We start from the raw sequence: 19,222 nt of genomic DNA on the forward strand, positions 1-19,222 counted from the left end.
TCAGCTGCTGTATCATACAGTAGCTTATAGATCAGAAAATGAATAAGGCTGAAAAAGCAAGTTTGTTCTTTAATCATCATCTTGTTCTTGATGGAATAAAAAGCATGGACAAACTGTTAGTAGCACAGATGAACATCAGGAACACATGCAGCATCAGAGCAGTATTAAAATTCAGAATATACGTATACAAATCTCCATATACTTATGTTCAACCCATTCAAAAAAAGAGACAACACACACTTTTCCTTTGTCTTTCTTTATTTGCATTAGCATATAGTCCACTGTACAGTGAGGACAGCAGCCTCTCGGCACCAACTGGACTGCAGGTCTACCATGATTCTGACCACCAACACTTTTAAACTGCTTTATACCCAGAGAAGCAAAGTTCCATTAAGATACCAAACACAATGCTTTCAGTTACGTACATGAAAGAGGTGGGACAATTCACAAAGAGCATGATTCCAGTATGTTGAAGAATCTCCAAATCAAATACTCCACGATTTTTGGTTCTATAAATACAAGTTCCACGTTATTATTCTTCTTATTATTTTTTGTCTTAAATCACTGTACTAACCACTGAGATGTGTCCTCATTAAGATGAGTCAAGACCAAATGATTGATTGATTCAGCTGCTATACTTACATGACTGTGCGTCCATGTGTTTGTGAACAAGAGAGAAACAGAAGTGTTGATATATTATACAGACATGACTGAAATGAACACCACTGTAATTGCAAATGGTGTTTTTTCTTTTTTCTTTTAGGCTTTACAATTCTCTTTTAACACTGCAATAAGGGGACCAAGCAAATTTACATGAGGATTTGTTTTGTTTACGTTGTTGTCTTTTTTTTTTTTTTTTTTTTTTTTAAATGTATTTGTTGTTGCAGACTGGTGTATATCTATTAATGTATTTCTATCTTGTCGTGCTATCAGTCCATATACATAGGTGAGCTGGGAGACGCCGGCATCTGATCCATGAGCCTGCAGACGTAACCAGCTACATCGACCGAACGCTCCTCGTACATCTGGATAAATGGATCTTTCTGGAGCGGAAAAAGAAACAAAGTCGGGTTATGCAGTGATATAAACTTCTACAACTGGAGACCAAAAAACAGAGTGTATGACTGGATTTAAGTCAGTTTAATACATTACTTTATGAGTGTATACAGACAGGCCAGCAGCCTTCATGACAAACTCACCAGTAGCTCTTTGTACTTTGGCCTTTTCGACTCATCCTTTGTAAGGCTAGAGAAAGGATTAAAAAAAAAAAAAAAAAAAGGATGCAGTTCAGCCATTTGTCCACCAGGGGGCTACTACAGCAAGCAGCCACTGGAGTTTGTACTCTGTGGCCCCTTTCACACATGCACTGCAAACCTGAAATTATCTAGACATTTCCCTGAGGAACTGCATGTGTACAAACAAAAATGACTGAATCAGTTGGCTCGGACATTTAACGGACTTTATCTTGCCAACTCCCTAGTATAAAGTCTGTGTAATGTCCGATTGAGCCCATGTGTGAATAGGCTGCCCCAGGAATGAGTCTTCAAGCCTGCAAATGAGTTAGCATGTTACCATTCATGGTTCCCTCATCTTGAAGTCGATGGGTTTTTGGTTAGATGCCTGACATAAGGTCAGTGGTTAAGCTGAGGAGATTTTCACGTTTTGCTCTACAACATAAAATACATCAGTAAATACCCCACTTACGAACTTTGGAGCTTCTGTATGTCTTACAAAAGGCGGTTGCTAACAAGTGGCTAAATGAGTCTACAGAACGTCATTATGCTGAGCCACGCTGAACACAGTCTTACAGTCTTGTTATGTTGGTGACGTTAGGTCATGTGACTGTAATGTAGTTTGTTTATAGCCTAACGTTAGTTAGCTTTTTACTTGTGGTGATGTATTTAGGCTTCAATAATCCTGAAAATGAAAACGGTGAAGATTATTTTATCATAAACATTTGTCTGCTGCAACAGAGCTTATTTTCAGGAATAATCCAAAACCCAATGGAAGAATCCCAAAGACTTTTTGACGAGGGAACCAGGGCGACGCTAACTTCTGTGTCGGCCTACAGAAAAACGTCATCCATGGGGCACTCTACAGAGCAGGTAATTGTCCACAGAATTCACTATGATAGAGTAACCGAGTTGATGGTGTTTCTCTCATGCAGCTTGTGCGAACTTGAGGAAAATAAGGGTAATTTATACAAAGACGGCAAGAAAAATGTCTCAATGGAGATATGATATTCTGAAACTTCTGTTGGTAAGAGCAAAAAGCGAAATCGTCAGATGCATTGAAACTAACGGCCAGAGACTCTGTTGTTATGACCAAATTACTAACCAGCTATGACACTGTAGTGTAATTCTATCTATTACAGCCATGTGTTGCTGCAAAATGCATTCCCAGCAGTGTTTCCCTTACCACACGTTGACAAAGGAGATGAATTTGGGAGAGAAGCGCCTCTCCTCCGAGTTGCTGAGCTGTGGCGGGTCTCCCCTCACCACCTGGGTCAACTGGTCGAACACACTGTTCCACTTTGGGTAAGGGAACCTCCCTGTGGCCAGCTCATACTGAAACACATGATGTACATATAACATGATCAGGACAAACTCATGTTTTAAAACTATCAATCAGGTGTGAAATAACATTAGAAAACCCAACAGATTCAAACATATAGGCATACTGGGTGTTCTGCAGTGTTTTATATTAGAGAAACTAAAGACCACCTTCAGTAACATCATAAAAAATGTATATAAAAGCAGTAACCTTCTGGGGAAAAAGAGCAGAGGTGCTGTTTCTCACAGTTAATGCCATAAATTATTCATTCATTACTGAACGTATGCCAACTGAGTGTCCCATTTTTATGGGAGAGAACGTGCAATGTTATGTCCAACTCTAGTACAAGTCATGTACTATAAAATTGATTCAATTTTAAATACTTCACTATCAGGTCTGTATTTTAGATGCTTTTTTTTTTAACTTTAAATGTACATATTTGTATAATTTCTCCACACTCCTTAATAACCAATCTTTCCTATGAATATCTGATGGTGTGAGGCACTTAAGGGTTATCAAATTGTATTTTTAACCAGCAGTGTCACGTTAAGACTCACCAGTGTGATTCCCAAACTCCAAACATCTGAGCGGACGTCGTAGCCTTGCCTGGACGCACTGGGGTCTATTCGCTCCGGCTGAATATCAAACAGATTAAAAGCTGAGTTTAGAAACAAAAGTAGACAGCTAAATATAATTCATACTGCATGTCAAAGAAATACACAAGCATTTAATGTATCCTGAAGACTCGTGTGCTTCTTGGTGACAAGGACACAGTATGTGCAACAAAGAGAAGAATTTTAGCCATTATAAACATCACAATGTCGTTGTGGCAAAACTATGTTCTGAATCAATGACATTGCTTGGCTCAAGACCACATGTAGCTACACTGTTACTGAATTGGTGCTTCAGAAAGAGCTTCAGTTTGGCAGCTGCATTTTGTGCTGTAATAATGCGCACACTAGTGGGATAAGAGGAGAGAAAAATAACAGAAATATGGTGCTGTACACTAGAAAGACAATCATGAGCATGGGAACATTTTCATCTGATACCAACTAAGCAAAGGTTATAGCTGAATAAATACTAATCTTTAATCACATTGCATTACAATGTAACTCATTTTAAATGTCACATGAACTGCTGAGTTAAAACATGAGCCCACAGTGGACGCATACACCACACAAGTAAGGTGAATTAATAAAAACTGTAAATAGTTTATATGAAGGCTTCTTGGACATTTACATACGTTGCACAGTAACATTACTGCAGGACCAGATTATTATGAGGGTAATAAATAAGGCTTCATTTTTATTGCTCATATATGAGTAGTGCCTCAATTATTAATTAAACAATGTTACTTGGTCTAAAGAAAGTCAGAAAATTATGAAAAATGCTGATCAGTGTTTCTCAAAGCCCAAGAACACATCTTCAAATGTCATGTTTTGTCTGCAACCCAAAGATATTCAGTTTACTGTCATAAAGGAGGAAAGAAACCAGAAAAATAATCACACTCAAAAAAAAGCAATCACACAATTTTGACTTTTTTTCCTTAAAAAGTTACTAAAGCAGATCAATCCATTATCAGATTAGTTGGTGATTAATTCAGTAGTGGCAAACTAATTGATTAATGGTGGCAGCTCTGTCTATGAGATTGAATCCTTAAAATCAGAGAGTTGTTTTGGTGCAGTGTTAAAGTGCTGTTGTACGTTTTGCAGACCACCAGGTGTCACTGTGTGCATTCAATTTAAAGCCTCAAACCTTTCTAAGCATCTACAGCTAGTGATCTCCATAAGGCTTCATCTGCCCATCACTAGATAACTCACACACTGGGACAGATTAAAGCTGCATGTCAACAACTTATCATGCATTTTAACTTTTAGTTTTATGATATGAGAAGTGTTTAGTAAAAGAGCTCATCTGAGCACCTAAATTGTTTCTCAAATGTTGCTCTGAGTTCCAGACACAGGTGTTCATGCCCAAACTGGGTCAAAACAAATCCACTGCTTGACAAACTTGCCCCTGAGAATACCAAGACAGCTCATCACCTCTGGGCATGTTTTCACCTGCACAACAAGATGCCATCAGCTCTCCAGCTCACACGTAAGTAGCATGTTCCTGCAGCATGGCTCTGCATGCCTCACGAGATCATGACTGCCAACTCTGTCATTTACAACCTCGCCTCCGGTTCATCGCAAAACTGCAGACCAGACGTGGTAATGAAGTGCGTGAGGGGCTGCAGAAAAATCTCCTGCTGCTGTGCAGAGAGGAGGAAGCACCTCGTTGGCCCATTTACAGGCCTGATTTAGATGCTGATGTCACCCAGCAGAGTGGGACAGTCTGTGCTGCAGCACTGATGGGTTTTATGGAACAGCAGCTGAATACTGCAGAGAGCCCGCTCACATCTGCCAAGACTGGAAGTGTTTAGTCTGCACAATCACAGCAAATAAATTGTTTAAAAACATATGAACAGCACTAGCGGGGAAACGATTAGACAGCAGGTTCAATAATCAATTAATTATTTTAAGTAATAAATAAAAAACATTTGTGAGATTCAGCTTCTCCAATGTGTGGATGTCAAGAAATACTTTACCCTCAAAATGACCATATGTGTATCAATTACTCACTTCCTGTAACACTGAATTCAAGAAGAAAATTTCATGCTTCCATTGTTGATGAAAAATCCAAAAACTGAGAAAATTCTCGATGATTCGGAGTAAAGGAAGGCCACATTCAACAACTGTAAACTATATTAAAACATCTGTTTACAAATGCTCACATTATTTGTGCAGTTTAAGTCTCATATATCCAGTTATATGCTGTGTACTCCCCAAACACATGCACAGTAATACTGAAAACTAAACTGAAAGTGAAGCTTATCTATGCTCTCTTCAAAGCCAAACCTCATTGATAAAAACACAGAATTTACGTCACTGAACACATGAACTGCTATGTTACAGCTGACTGGATCAGTTAGTTAGTTTGTGTTAATGTCTGACTTTGGTAGAATCCGAACTACTCCTCAAAGTCAAAGTCACACAATAACAAACAAACAAATTAAGTGATGCAGGCAGCAGTAGACCAGCAGCTCCTGTGTTCACCGAGGTAAAATCACTGTTTTTATTAATGGAGTTTGGCTTTAAAGCGAGCACAGGTGAGTTTAACTTTTAGTTCAGTTCGTTGTTGGAATGAGCCGTCCGTTTGGAAAGTACTGAGCATATGATTTGGATTATACTGCACGAGTTGTGTGAGAGTTTGTAAACAGATGCTTTGATATAATTTGCTGTTATTTTGCTGGACCCCTAGAACTTCAATGCATTAAGAATTCTCTCTGTATTTTGATTCTTCGTTACCCGTGAAAGCATGCGAGAAAAATAAAGTTTTCTTCACTAATCCAGCGTAACACCGGGAATGTATCTAAAAAAACAAATGGTCATTTGGGGGGTGAAGAGTTCCTTTAACAGCAATTTTTAAAAAAGAGACACAGTTCATAATCATAAGAGATGAAGATGCAACAAAAAGAATAGTTAAAGATGTAAATCCCCCTCCTTTGTTCTCATTTCTGACACATTATAGACTAGATGATTCATCTTTTCATGTGATGAAAGTAATTGTTAGTTGTCGCCCTAAACAGCATTACAGTCAAACACCATCATAACCATGACCACAATGAGCTGTGAATAAGAGCTACTGGTTCAATAAAAAGCTAAAAAACACCTCATGCGTCCAACATTTGAATGTTGCCTGAGGTAAAAAGAGCGTGTTGTCTATATGCTATCGTAGCCACTTAATCCAAACAATAAGTCAGGCTCCCCAGCTGTACTGAGGTCAGTTTTTCTACGTCATTAAACCTGCCGTAACCAGCACGGCAGTGATCAAACACCTGGAGAGTCCGCCAGCTGGAAACAAGAAACTGGAGCTGAGATTCCTGCTGTGTGAGCTCACACCCGTGGGAAGCTCCTGCGACTTCCTTCGAACCACGTCATGAATGAAGCTCCCTGCCGCGGCCCTTCAGAGGGCAGAGTGTATGAGCGTGAGGTGGTGGTGTGCCGCTGGGTCGTGATGGTGCCTAACCAAATTTAGAATGGAAACTGCTGCGGAGAGACCGGAGGAGGGGTTGAGAGGAGGAAGGGGGACGTAACCCCACAAGAGAAAATAACCTTGAGTGATGACGACATGCTGAGATCACCTCTTTGAACTGCCAAAGATTTGGTGCTCTTCAATTATGTTGGCATGCACACGTATATATTTACACACAACACGCACGGTGGCTGCTCAACAAAATCATTGGCCTCATTAACAGGCAGCTTAGATAGTGACAACCAATTGATCATTTAAGGATTTTAATATCTTATTGTTATCCAGAAAAAAAACAAGAACTCTGAAGACATCATCTTGGGCTTCAGAAATTTGTGACGGCCATTTAATTGAATAATCTACTGATAACTGTCTTTTACTAATGGGGAACACATCAAGATGTGTAACACACATCAACATACACATAAACTTTGCCCATCATGGAAATCATAACTTAGCCTATGAATATCTTCTGTAGCTCTGGTCTGAGAAAAAAAAAAAAAAAAAAAAAAAAATCCTGATGATGTCAAGAGTGATGTCATCAGAGTTATCCAGGTTTGGGCTTGTACATTTCCTTCTTTTTCTTAAGCAGACGGCCTGTGTTGCAAACTGGAGAGTTGGAGTTTTAAAGAAATGGGCATTTACCCAACAAGGAGGGTCTAATGGATGGGCCACGTCTTCTGACGGTGTCCATTTTACTTCGTGGGAGTTGCTGGTCTACCACTGCCTCGATCAGTCAGTGTGTAAGGTCAAGCACAGAAAATCTTCCAAATATAGTGTACACTTTTTGCTGCAGCCCTGCCCATAGCAGTACATTGCTCAGCTTCTGTGCTGGTGTATTTGATTTATCAAAGAAACAAAGTACATAAAATAAGTAAAATTGAAACGTCAGATCGGTTGGATCACCATGTTAAACTATATGTATCTTTAACTGTTATGTCTAAAAATGGAAATGGAAATGAATAAGTTTGCTGATTTCACACATAGCCATAACGCTAAACGACTGCCAGTTTTCTCATTTGACCCAGTTACAATGTTAACGTTATGTTTGAATGGTCTATATGGAAGTCCTCCTTCAATTAGTAATAAAGATGATCATTAGTTGCAGCCCTAAATTGAGCCGTCAATTATGTAAGAAATCATGTCATTTACCACTGTGTGCTTGGCAACATTCTCAAATTGTTTTCTCTTCCAATACACCACAGGTCAGTTAATGAAATAAAGATGAAATGGGTAATAAGATTATTCCTGCTCCAAAGTACAAACGTGCCTTAACAACACACAGTCCAGTATCTGTTGGTCAAGTATTGATATGTGTGGCTTTCAAAACTCACTGACTAGCTCACATGTCAAAAAACTCCCAACTATTGGCATATCAGTAGCGTTTTACATTCTTAAAGCAAACAACAAAAGGAGTTTATCACCAGTGACCACTGACCTCGGATGACATTTTAGCTGAAGGGCCAAAAACTCCAGAATACAAATAGGAAAACAGCAGTTCCTATTGATGCATTATAACCAAACATTCTGATGTCCCTTTACTAACAGGTCTTAGTCAGGGCAATACTGATTCATCAGGAATTATCTTGTACACACACACACACACACACACAAAAATATGACTGCTGTCTTATGTCAGCAGACGAGTCAGACGCCTGCTCTGATTCATCTTTATCTTTTTTGCTAAATTATGGGAAACAAAAGGTAAAATCGTTTGACTCTTTGAGGCAGGCACTAATGGAGAGGATACAGCTGAGGAAGGAACTTTGGTTGATCACAGATCTTAACATTGAGCACAGTCTCATGGTGGACACCCAGGATAACTGTGACCAATTCAGTATCAGACCAAATGTCTTCCCTTCTGTTCCTGGGATATGACGTTGAAAAAATGGCCAGTAAAGTGTTTCTGCACAACATTATGATGTCATAGTAAAGCCGACCTTAGACTTTTTGGATATTTACATATTAATAACATATAAATGTCATCACTTCACAGTTTTATCCTATAAGACATTTATATGAAATGTTGTCATAATTAGCAAAGGTATTCTTGAGTTATGGACAAAAACATGCTCAGAAATTCTAACCAGTTCTTCGTTGAGTCCAAGTGGACGTTTGTGCCAAATTAAAGAAATTCCCTAAAGATGTTCTTAAGATATTGCGTTCATGAGAATGAGACGAACAAGATCACAGTAACCTTGACCTTTGACCTGTATTACTTAAATCAAATCAGTTCATTGCTGAGTCCAACTGGATGTTTGTGCCTAATTTTAAGAAATTCCTCATGAAAGAATAGTGCTTCTGGCCACGGCTATCGCTGGCGCGGAGGCATAAAAACCTGCTGCGACCATTTGTTTTATCACAAGCTCACTGTTACTTACTGCCATGTATGGTCTGCAGCCTGCATCTCTGGTTTTGGCGATAGAGTCCACCAGCTGACCGCTGATGCCAAAGTCACACAGCTTTATGTTGCCGTTCCTGTCCAGGAGGATGTTTGACGGCTTAATGTCTGTGGGAGGATGAAGAGAACCAGGTGGTTAAAGGTTACCTGAAGGTGTACAAAACTAGGATGATAAGAAAAGGTATCGTCTTACCTCTGTGTATTATTTTCAAGTTTTCTTTTAAGTGGTTTAGTGCCTTCACAGTCTGCAAAACACAGAGAGGGTTTAGCAGCAGGAGTCGAAAATAAGGCGTCTTTATTTGTGAAAAGTGAGCCAGAAAAACTTACTGCTAATGTTATTTTCCCTAATATTTCTTCTGGAATCACTTCATCTAATGAGCAATATACAAATTTGTAAAATTTGTCTAACGAGGTAGCCATAAGTTCCATACAAATCCAACAGTCGCCCTGAAACACAAGAAATTCAGTCATGTGTTGGAGAAATTAAAATATATCACTTTATAAATGAGAACAACGAGCTGAAATGTGAGTTACTGTCACCTCTCTGAACAGAGCGCCATAAAACTGCACGATGTACGGACAGTCACTACTTCTCATGACCACGTCCAGGTCCATCAGCAGCTGCTTCTGTTCCTTCTCATCAACTGTCGATCGAATTCTCTGTGAAACAAACATGATGCTCAGAACAACTTCACACCTGTAACCAACAAATCTGCACCTGGATATCTACATGTCCGAGGTGAATCACCTTGACCGCCATGATCTGGTTACTCGGCTTGTGCACCATCTTATTGACGGAGCCGTAAGCCCCTCGGCCGATCTCGCCCAGATCTTTGAGATCCTCAGCTGTGAAGTCCCAGTGCTGCTCCGGGGAGATCTTCAACTTTCCTGATGACTCGATACTGTGTGTTCTCAGCCTCTCTCTGCCAAAGACAATGAGTGAGTGTAAAGAGACACAGAGACAATCAAAATGTCTAAACGTAGTAGCCTTGGCCTTCTTTTGTAGGACTGACATGATGACAGACAAAGGTTCACTTACATGTGCGGGTTCTGAAAAGGCGGCCCGGCCGTGTTCAGTGTGAATCTAGTCGTGGATGTGATTGGAGGGTTGGCAAAGTTCAGCTTCAGGGCTTTGCGTTTACCTGAGCAGGAAAAAGACACAGTGAGGGCGTCAAATCTTAAATGAAGCAACACCTGTTGAGGACTGAGCAAAACCAAAAGCAAACTCACCCCACACTGAAGGTCAGAATGATGAACACAGACCATAAAATGAGATAACAGAGGGAATGAGGAGACAAGGACATTTATCCAAATTTACTCCAATCCATGGATATCATGCTTTCCATAGAACGAGGGGATAAGAACTGGCAACTTCTGCATCACCATATGTGGATGTTTTAAAAAATACATTCCAAATCTGCAGTCATATTTCCAAAAATATACTCACCTATGAGCCTGGAATAAAGCATATTCTTTATTTTTTTCTTTTCGTCAACAATTCCATGAGAAGACCAACATTTTTTGGGACACAATCCCACATACACCGTCCTGCTGCCACAGATACTTAGTAGAGCACCAAATGTGGATTAATCAGCCCCTGAAAGTAGTCCCCCAACAAATGCACTATTTCCTCCTGTTTGTTTTTCTAAAATTACAATGACAAGCTAATTTAGGATCTTACTGAGCCTTCTTATTTTTTTTTAAGCCAAAACTATAAATTTGCTGGGTATTTTAGGATTTATGTATTCAGTAGGAACCAATGGGCCTTGGACTTAGTGCCCCAGACAGACTAAGGGGGTGATCACACCTACAAGGAGGGCTAGAAACGAGACGCCAGTAAAACAATTGATTTCCTATGATACAGCGCGTCTGACTGGTTTTCAAGCATTTTTTATGACGAGCATCTGTCTGGCGTCTTTTTAGACGCGCATTCTATTTCTGGCGTCTTTTTAGACATGTGTTTGTAGACGCTGAAAGTTGAAATAATCCCAACTTTTGGGCATCAGGCACAAGTAGCACCATAGCTCTGTCTTGGGTCCATTTTCAATGTTTTGATCGCCCGGTTGCGCACACACCCCCCACTCTACAGGCGCTCCTCATAAGGAGCGCTCATAGAAAGGACATTTCAGGCATTTCAAGCGTCTTTGAAGCGTCCGCGTTTCTAGCGCCACCTGTAGGTGTGATCGGCCCCTTACACATCATTACTTGCAGCCTTTTCATGGGATTTCTTGACAAAAAGAAAAATACAGAATAAGACCTTTAACATTTATTACTCTTGTTTATTACTCATCCTGTCGAGAATGAATGGGTGCTGTTCGGCCTGCAGAAGAGGCTTTATTTGCAAAACAATATTTAATAAAATCATTTAAAGTCAGTTAGCTAGGTATGTCATGTTAAAATTGTGTTTGCTTTATAAAGTTTCATCAAGACATACAGTAATATCGATTGTTTGGACAATACAATATTCGCTGATATCACAAAGGCTGCCACAATACAATTTTGATTTGATTCTCTTCAAGGGCTTCATCAATACGAGATGATATCAGTTAATATCTTCATTGTCTTTTTCATGGCTGCGTGCTGTTGTCTGCCTGGCCTTAGGCTGCAAGCACTGTTTAAATGTTCAGAAAAGAGATGGGCTTGAACAGAAATGGTGACAGACATACCATTTTCAAAAAAAGGTGTATCTTAAATATGTTTTTATTTGCATCAATGATATTGAATTATTGATCCAGATTGTTATACTGTCACACTCCTACTATACACCAAACTCAGTTTTGCACTTAAATTTTGCTGAATTTCAAGAATGGGCGATCCTCTATCTAACTATATTTCTTTTTACAGATGTATTGGTATATTGCAATACTGATATATATTAGAATTTAATAAACTCTCTGGAAAACCAATTGAGAAGCTCTCTGAGACTCTCGGAGTCTGAGTACCTCTACTTCATCCTGCCGTCCGATTTGCAAAATGATGACTATGACAGCTGAAAATCATCTCTGGTGTATAAATTGTAAAATCACCCAACTCATCTTATGTTGGCATCACCTGTTCAGCAGCTGCCGTACATGTTCACCTATTCATGAGTGTTCTGTTTGAAGGCGTTCAGCAGAACTGAGTGTACTTACCACTGTCTTACAGTCAAATACCTAAATCCTAATACTTGATGCAGAAACACAAACGTAGCATGCTGCTAAAAACCCCCAACACCTACATTCACAGTGCAGACACACACACCAACCCACACACAAACACAAAATAAAGGGAAAAAGAAAACACTGATATACGACATGCTTCTCAAGGCCAACTGCTTTGATTTCACCTTGGATCATAGGAAAGCACTCAACGCTTGCTCCACCCAAAACACCACAAGAATGTGTGCTCTTGGATTCCAATCGGCTTGAATGGGAAAACATCGCTTGAAATGACAACTTTGGAGTGTGTGTACCTTGTCTCGACAAGCAAGCGCTATGCCGAGGTGCACCCATGCCAATAAAAAAGAAAAAGAAAAAAAAAAAGAAGACAAACTGCTAATGTGACAACACAGGCACTACTTTGGCTTGTTAGTTGCACACTGAAAACCAATAAGGTAGAGCTTCCATTACAGCATTTAATCGGGAGTTTAATTAATGTAAACACAGTTTAGTTGGGAGAACTGTTCTATCAAACTGAGGGAGGACAGTAACAATCAGTTCAGAGGATCTTGTGCTAAAATATAAATGGAAGCTCTGAATTTTAGGCTTGTGCCAATGAGAACAAACTTACCTGAGACTGTTTTTGACAAGAAGTAGGAACTAAGCTGCACTTTGTGGGCAGCACATTTACTCTGCAGTAGGTATTTGATATGAAAATGAAACTGGTTTATTAACTGTCTTTGTAAATGTGATAAGAAATACATAAATCCAGGTGTCTGACAAGCTGCAGCTTTATCATATGCTGTTATCTGAGCAAGTCATGTTAAGCACTGAGCTGTCAGCTACCGGCACAAGCCTACTTGCAACCACCAGAAGTCTTGACTTGGATTAGTTGAAAACAGCAGGACAGACTCCCCCATACCAGACTGTCAGGCGGAAACAAAGGGATGAGAACTGTTGGTGCTGAAGCAAAAGAGGTTTGGCTTACTTGGGGGAGCTCCAGACAGGTTTATCTGAAACCCTAGAGGTGAGAAGACAGCTTTTATTTTCTTCATATTTCACCTTCACTTTGCCAGCTTGTTATGCCGTCTCCAAGAGACTGCTGTTGTTAGTTAGACCTAAAGTTACCTTCCTCTTCTAAAATCACCTCTTCCTGCTAAAAAAAAAGGTTTCCATTTTCACCCAACAAACAGGGTTTAGTTTCTTGGTTGACAAATAATCACAGAAATTGGCCTTGCTTTACTAACATGTCAAACACACAGCATCTATCGCAGGTTAAATGCATCATCTGGAGGGTAATGCATTAGCATGCACACGCATTTATGAAACAACTTGAGTATGGTGAAGTATGTCGTGTGTCAGTTAGTGTCACAGAAGATGAAGGAGGCAAAATGAACTGCAGGTGAAACATAAGAAGGGATCTACCATCATGGAAAACATTGTACAGTGTAATAAATATTTTCTCGGGACAGCTCACCATCATTCAGCATCATGTCAGGAGTTAGGAATCATTTGTTAGCAGCAGTAAGGTAGAAGGTGAAATATGGTCAGGGAAATGTGAATGAAAGCACAGGATTACACAAACAGGGCTAACTGTAAGATACCTGATGATCAATTATGCTTATAAAATCAAATAAATCACATCATTTAAAGTTTGTTATTCTTAGGCTTAATTAAAGTGGTAGCATCTTCTTCTTTATAAAGAAAGGTACTGGGGTTGTAAAATCAAAAATGCATCTCAGTTAGAAGTCTAATTGTAGCGATTAATTTACAGTTAAATCAACACATCTTCACTCAGAACTTTTGAAACTAGCTATAAGGTCAAACCTGATCAAGTATGACTATCAGACTGAGTACACAGCAGAGATGAGAACTTCACCAAGTCTAATAAAGCACTACATGTGATCTGCAGTTATGTTCACTCTCTCATCTTGCATTAGGAATGAAAACTCAAATTGGATTTCTATTCAAACTGTGTATCCTACTCCAGGAATTCAATGAAGTGTATAGCTACCTGTTTCACTCTGACATCTCCAGCAGGTGTTGGACTCTGAAAGTTAAAACGAGACAGTGTTTGTACAAAAAAATAGCACTGTAATGAGCATTTGGTTCGGTTGTGTTTGGAATGAAGAGACTGGTTTGAGTTATTTCTGTTGGCAAGCCCTCAAACGGACAGAGCAGCTTCAGGTTTCACAAGGTTCACTCCATACAAGAAGGTTTATACATGGACTCAGTAGTGCAAGATGATGTTATAAAGAATAGATGAAACCCCATCAGCTTTACAATCAATTCAATTTGGTTGTGCATATTGCCAGCTGCACACACCCAGTGTAAGATGACTTGATATAATTTCTTAAATGTGAAGGTGTTTTGATCAATTCGGCATATTTAACATTTACATTGCTCTCATTCAAAAGAACGGCAATTCACTGTGTTTGTGTGGAAGACGCATGAAGCCTAATTTAGGAATAGCAGACGTCATGAATGTCAAGGGAGCTGCAATTTACATACACGATGACACACAGACTACATCTGTGCCGGACTGTGTATCTTTGATGACTGTATAGTTTTAGAAAAAAATATTTGACAATTGGCCTCTATAATACATGTAGCCATGGTTGTAATCCCATAATTAACCGTTTTTTAAACAGAGTTTGGCGAGATTTTCGCCAGACAAGAATGAATAGACTGTAACGTGACTAAAAAAAAATGTCAAAATCCTAACATGGACATTGAAGGCATTTCGTAAAGAATAAGAAAATAATTCATTTTCCAATTTTGTGCAATTAACAATCAGTGCAATCCTCTGAGGAAAAATGCTCGTCCGTTCCCTTGGGAATCATTTCTCTGTCCTGGGAGTAGCCTGTGCCTCCCACGGCTAGCCCTGCTAACATTAACCTTCACTGCAGCAGAATGGGAGCTCCCAGCCACAAGCACATATCCGTACATTACCTCCACTTACCCTGCATGCTGCTCATTGTAGTAATGTGCTGAGACTGCGACTGGTGATGGTGGTGCGGTGCAGATCCTGCGTTATTGCTGCTGTTGTGGCTGCTAGGTGTTGTTGAGTTGTTAGGACTGGGAGTCGCCATTGTTGTGTGTTTGAATTCCATCAGCAGCGCCGGGCTGCAATGCAGATACACGGAGAGCAACTTCACCCTTCCCTCCCAGCCACAATAATGACTGCCTCACTAAAGGCAACTTCGCGTCGCTAAACGACCCGGTGGCGACTGCAGGAGACGCGTTAAATTATTAGGATTTTTAAAAAGTTTCGGGCTATGTTAAAGGCTACAGATGTTGTAACGTTGACAAAAACAAACATCCAGCTAGGCTAAGCTAACTAAGCTGGCTAACAGCACTAGCCAAGAAGCTTTAAGACCCGCAATCAGCTGACCAAGTGACACTGACATGTCAACACCCACAGCGTCCCGAAGCTAACAACAAGCTAACAGCAGTTAGCCAAACTGACACAGGATATGACGTTATCTGTTTACCAAATTAAAAGACAACCATTTCTTTTATTATTATTATTATTATTATTAGTTGTAGTAATAGTAGTAGTAGTAGTAGTAGTAGTCATTTATCAATGTAAATCTTTATTCATTAACACTATTATTAATTATTCATTTACTTTTACTGGAGTTAAAGTACTAGTACCATACCACACTGTAAATACTAAAATACTGCAAATCTTGCATTTAAAATTTTACTTTAGTAAAATATTTAGACTCAATATTGCCATCAAAATATTCTTTTTCATACTTGTTGTGCAGAACAGCCAGTTTCAGATTAATAGGCCTATGTATAATGTCACTAGATCAGTGATGCATTTATGCTATCATCATTTAATGTTGCAGCTGGTGACAGTGAAGCTAATGACCTTATATACTAGAATAATAATATGATATATTATTTATTAATTATATTTTGTACTAATGATGCGATTCTACAAAGTAATTTAATTGATCACGTAAATGTAGTGTAGCATAAAAGGATTACTCTGGAAAAATACATTTACCTCAAAATTGTATGTAAAATCATATACATGGTACAATACCTATAGGAGATCCTTTCTTTGTACCATGCATGGACAATATAATAAGCAAAAAGAAAAAAATTAAGTAGCCCAACACTGGAAAATGTTATTATATTTATTTAGTTCATATCAACTTATACATGTAAATATGTTTTGTTTATTGTATTTACTGTATTGTGAGACAAATGTCCTCCTCTTGTGGGATAATAAGGTATATGACTCTAGTTTATGTATTTATTATTGTTTAATCAATGTATTGGATTTTATGTAAGGCTTAAAAAAACACAAGTTAAGGACCATACACCAATAGAATTATGTATAAAGAATTGATGTAACACAGCACTGAAGTTACAATGATTAGGTCATTGTTTGTTTCTTATTCAATGATTTAATTCTTATTCTATTGTTATATTTTGTCATTTTTTGTTGTTGTCTTCACCTGATGGTATTGTCATTCTGTCCTCCCATGCAAGAATCTTTGTTATTTTGACCTTGTGTAATAATAGCCTAATTAATTACAAAAAATATCATGTTACAGTCTATATTGATCGCATAATAACCATTTCATTGAAAGCCACAAACAAAACTTACATAAACCAGTCAATAGTGATTTTATTTTGTAAAAAAATATCGGAAGTCGTATCTCTGCCTTGCAGCTACCTTGACGTCACTGCGGTCCTGGATAATGTGCGCTCGTTTTGTTGTACGGAGCAGCCAGGGCATACAACACCCAAGATTTAATACAGTTTAGTTAGTTAAATACAATTGTAAGTGGTCATTGCTTTTTCAACATTAGAGGATAGTTCATCAGAGAACATGTAAAAACTATATTCTGATTAAATAGGACTGTAACCCTGGGTGTAGTTCTCACAGTTATAGCTACAACCCAAAATTACAAAAATAATATGACTGCAATGATGATGTGTGGGCTACTCGCGTCAGAAAGAGGCGTGTTGTCTGGTGTAAGACTGATATGGGAAATAATTTATGTCATTGTGAACTGTGGTTTATGTCTAAACATTTCACCATGCAGATGTTGTAGTTAATATCAAACAAACCCCTCACTGTTTTATCAGAGTAAAATTAAAGGGCCCGTGCGTTGGCTTTCTCACGTCTTTACATCCCGCAGGCCCGGGCGGAGATGTGAAAGGTTAGAAACGACAATGGGGGAAGTTTGTAAAGAGAAGAACACAAACTTATGGCTTTCAGTCATTTGGCGAGTCTGCAACGTTTTCATGTCTTTTTTCTTCGCTCTTGCAGCATATGTGCAGGTGAGTGTGTGATACAACATGTAGACTGGTTTATGCATCTCTCTTAAATCGTGATCATCAACCAGCAATGTTGTGTCTTCACTGTAGATCAATGATCCAGACGCAGGGTTATGGATGGTAAGATTACAGTTATTTCACATGTTATTTTCTCTTTTCAGAATTTAATTTTTTAACTGTGATTTGTGATTTACACCATGTGTCTGTTCCAGGCTGGTTATGCTGTTCCTGCACTCCTGTGTGCATCGATTGGCCTGAAACCTCATGTGACAGGTAGACAGATCAGTTTGGACATGTATTGGTAGCTTTTATAGTGTCTGTTTAGAAGATGCATTATATTTTATCGAGAATCAAACCACGAGCCCACTAACTTCCTAAGTTTTCCTGTCCTGTCACAGCTCCTATTTTCCTGTTTTCCACACTTTGCAGGCTGTTGAACGCTGCTTGAATGCATTTATTTTACTGGTGATAGCGCCATCAAGTGGCTGTATTATAACTGTACAGCTCTGGGAAGAACCTGCAGAGCTGATATGTACTTTTATTTCCTTTCCTCTTTGCAGAGACTTTGCCCTGGAGGCGTGTTGCTGACCTCCATGTGATGATTTCCAGCGCTGTTGTTGCCATGTTGGGATGGACACTTTATAAGGAGAGGATCACAGAGATCTTCCATCAGGAGGAGGGCAGGTAGACTGGGTTTTACTGCTGGACAGTTCATTTAAAATAGATGTGGAGTCTGCAGCAGTGTGGTGATCTAACAAGCATGCCATTTTTGTAAGTCCACCCCACATTTTTATAAACAGATGTCACTGATTTCCATTCTTTCCCTGGATCACTCTAAAGTCAGGGGAATATTTCATCACCTCCAGCTCCAATGACACACATGATTAATACATTTAATTAATAAAAATAAATTATATATTTTTTCAAATAGTGCGTGAAATTTTAAGCAGATTTGATTCGGGTAAAAATAATAATGTGTAATGAATATATTTTCCCTCCCCTAGAGAATTTTCTGGTCTCCTGCTGACAGTTGTTTGGCTTCTCCTGTGTCGCCACTCTGGAAGGTAAAATTAAAATGTAACCGGAGTATAAACTGGTTTATTGTACTTCTATACAAACCTTATGTTTTATTTTTAGTATGTTTTCTTTTCCTTATCTTTACTCTACTCTTCTCTGTCAGGGATCCAGTCGGGATGCTCAGAGTCTCAACAGCTGCTGCCATCACAGTCTTCCCCTTTGTGGCCTGGCTCTACTATCATGTCAATAAGGAGCTGAGATCCAACTGGCCGTCACACTGTAAAACTGCTATTTAGATGTCAGCTCCTGGTCTCTTTTTGGCTGTTTAAATATTCCTTTTGTTGTGCACTTTGACTGAAAATCCTGGACCAAGAATGCTGCTGAAGTAAACCTTTTTCTAGTATCATCAAATACAAACATGACAGCTAAGGAGCATTGACGTGGCGTAATTAAATAACAAGAGCATTAATTTTTCATCTAATGTTTATCAACAGATTGTGTTGCATCAGTATTACAGGCTCTGTCTTTCTCTTTAAAGTTTAATTTAATGTGATTTTTTTTCTGTTTCTCTGTCAAATTAATTACTATATGTAAATTATGTAAAATATAAAAACGAAGTGAAAAAAAGTGATAGTCGTTTATTTTTTTAACATGAGTTGACGTCCTCCAGGGGGAAGCAGAGAGCACATTGACTGATAAGATGATAGAAGAAGGTGCAAATACGTCATTTCCTGTATTG

General features: G+C 38.9%; 2 protein-coding genes across 5 annotated transcripts; one reads left to right on the top strand and one right to left on the bottom strand.

Annotated features, from left to right (window-relative positions):
* Positions 1–240: 240 nt before the first annotated feature.
* On the bottom strand, positions 241–15,573 carry map2k4a (mitogen-activated protein kinase kinase 4a). Of its 4 annotated transcripts, XM_049560530.1 has the most exons (13): positions 15,125–15,572; positions 14,177–14,212; positions 13,151–13,183; positions 10,065–10,167; positions 9,774–9,948; positions 9,566–9,685; positions 9,353–9,472; positions 9,219–9,270; positions 9,006–9,133; positions 3,111–3,188; positions 2,419–2,567; positions 1,200–1,245; positions 241–1,043 (listed from the first exon to the last, which is right to left on the bottom strand). In XM_049560530.1, exons 1-13 carry the CDS (start codon positions 15,273–15,275, stop codon positions 930–932), a joined length of 1,305 nt encoding a protein of 434 aa, XP_049416487.1. In that variant the 5' UTR covers positions 15,276–15,572; the 3' UTR covers positions 241–929. The 4 variants fall into 4 exon arrangements, with proteins under 4 accessions (XP_049416487.1, XP_049416489.1, XP_049416488.1 ...); XM_049560532.1 differs by lacking the exon at positions 13,151–13,183 and having other exon boundaries at positions 10,065–10,155; positions 15,125–15,573; XM_049560531.1 differs by lacking the exon at positions 13,151–13,183.
* Positions 15,574–17,324: 1,751 nt separating this feature from the next.
* tmem220 (transmembrane protein 220) lies at positions 17,325–19,095 on the top strand. The gene is made up of 6 exons (XM_049560539.1): positions 17,325–17,469; positions 17,557–17,586; positions 17,679–17,739; positions 18,027–18,150; positions 18,471–18,530; positions 18,647–19,095. The coding sequence occupies exons 1-6, from the start codon at positions 17,362–17,364 to the stop codon at positions 18,777–18,779; spliced, it is 516 nt and encodes a 171-aa protein (XP_049416496.1). The 5' UTR covers positions 17,325–17,361; the 3' UTR covers positions 18,780–19,095.
* Positions 19,096–19,222: the final 127 nt, after the last annotated feature.

Source organism: Epinephelus fuscoguttatus, linkage group LG19 (assembly GCF_011397635.1).
Source record: "Epinephelus fuscoguttatus linkage group LG19, E.fuscoguttatus.final_Chr_v1".
Classification (NCBI taxonomy): Eukaryota; Metazoa; Chordata; class Actinopteri; order Perciformes; family Serranidae; genus Epinephelus; species Epinephelus fuscoguttatus.